At 68.5% G+C, this 1,852-nt stretch overlaps 1 protein-coding gene across 2 annotated transcripts in view; it reads left to right on the forward strand.

Annotated features, from left to right (window-relative positions):
- The first annotated feature begins 646 nt into the window (after window positions 1–646).
- H696_01508 overlaps window positions 647–1,852 on the forward strand; it is a 1,724-nt gene continuing 518 nt past the window's right edge. The window contains exons 1-4 of one of the 2 annotated variants that reach the window (XM_009495405.1): window positions 647–833; window positions 913–978; window positions 1,103–1,632; window positions 1,730–1,843. In XM_009495405.1, coding sequence (XP_009493680.1) covers window positions 736–833; window positions 913–978; window positions 1,103–1,632; window positions 1,730–1,843 — 808 coding nt within the window. In that variant the 5' untranslated portion in view covers window positions 647–735. Of the gene's footprint in view, window positions 834–912; window positions 1,633–1,729; window positions 1,844–1,852 lie in introns of both variants that reach the window. The other variant, XM_009495404.1, reaches the window with a different exon arrangement.

Genomic DNA, 1,852 nt, shown 5'->3' on the forward strand with positions numbered 1-1,852 from the left:
CCCCAAGACCAGGGAATCGGAGGGAAAACCGTCTCGTTTGTTGGCCCCGCGCGCGGAGACCCCCCACACGCACACAGCAGCCCCGGCAATGAGAAAGCCGATGTAGCCCGAGACCGGCTCTGTCCCCGGACCGATCGTGAACGTTCTGGCCATTCTTGCAGCCAGGACTCCGTCTCCCCGCCCCCCCCCCCTGGCGGCATGCCCACTGTCCACCGCCCCGGCTGGCGAGAATCTACCGGCCAAGGGGCATGCGCTCGCAGCCGAAGAGGCCAGCGCCTTGATCTCGACCCGGGGCTCTCAGCACGGGCAAGGGAGAATGTGAGGGGCCCCCTGTTGGCCCTCCCCCCCCCCTCCCCCCCCCCCCCCCCGCCCCCAAATACGCCCCAAGGGACCGGGGGCTGTTGGACAAGCAGCAGGATGCTGTAGCATCCCTGGTCCGGTAGAAGAGCACCGGGGCGTCTGACCCGGTGCACATGATCGGCGTATCGGGCCCCGAGCCGATCGCCCCCGCTCGGGGTCCGTGCGTGCGCACGCGCGCGTGTGCCACGCGCCGGCCCAGCCCGCGGCACCGTGGCGTCCCCGCCGCCGGTGGCCACTTCATGGGGGACCACCCTGTCCGGTGCCCGGGCCCGCCGAGCCCCCGACCAGTGTACCCTCCCCCGCTGCCCTTGCATCTCTGCCCGCTGCCCCTTTCCCTTTGTCTGCCCCCCCCCCCTCTCCACCCTTTGCAGAGTGATGTCTGCCCCGACGAGCGACCGCCCGATCTCGCCGGCCCCCCCGGCGCCCGCGGACGATGGCGAGCAAAACCCCTCGGCCCTGGGGACCAAGAAGTAGTACGTAAACCGGCCGGCTGGGGGCTCTCACTGATCCGGGGGACGCACGGCCTGACACTTGCCTCTCGACATTCGGCAGCTGGGACGACCAGTATAAGCTGGAGCTGAAGAACCATGCCTCCCACGGCGACATCGGCGAAGTCTGGTGCGTGCCTTGCCTTGTGGCGTTTGCCGCGCCTGGGCCGCACCCTGGTGGGGCTGCTGTGCGCATCCTTCGACTGACCCTTTGGCATGGGGCTGCATCGGGCGCGGGACCGGCTGGTGCGCAGGTTCGGCGAGCAAAGTGCCACCAAGATGGTCACCTGGTGCAAGAAGACCTTCATTGGCGAGGGCGATGAGGATGACCCCGCGCGGTCGGGCCTCCGCGTGATGGACCTCGGCTGCGGCAACGGGCACATGCTCTTCCTGATGGCGGCCGCCGGGTTTACCGCGCTACATGGGTGTGACTACAGCCCGGCGGCGGTGGAGCTGTCTCGGCGCCTGGCCGCGCAGATCGGGCTGCCTGTCGAGGTCCTGAGCCTGCCGGAGGCCGCGCCCGGGTCTGGATCCGAATCGGAGTCGGAGTCGGAGTCGGAGTCGGAGCCGGAGTCGCACGACGCCAGCGATGCCGACGAGGCGGACAGCCCATTTGACTTTGACGAGGAGGAGGAGGACAACGTCCGCCACAGCCGCCTGTCGCTGTTCCGCCTGGACCTCCTGGACGCGGCGTCGGTCCAGGCGCACCTGGACCTGGCCGGCGGTCCCTTTGACATTGTCCTGGACAAGGGCACCTACGATGCCATTTCCCTCAACTCCCCGAGTGCGTACGGCCGTCGACCGGGGTGGGCTTGTGTCGCGCGTGCTCCCTCGCAGCTTGATGCACCTGACTTTGGACCTCTGATGCCGTGCTTGGGCAGGCGCGCGCAAGCTCTTCATCAAGCACCTACCCATGCTGGTCTCCCCGTCTGGCGGGCACTTTGTCATTACCTCCTGCAACTGGACCACCGAGGAGCTGAAGGAGCACTTTGCCGGTGCGACAT

This window comes from Fonticula alba (genome assembly GCF_000388065.1).
Source record: "Fonticula alba strain ATCC 38817 unplaced genomic scaffold supercont2.2, whole genome shotgun sequence".
Taxonomy (NCBI): domain Eukaryota; order Rotosphaerida; family Fonticulaceae; genus Fonticula; species Fonticula alba.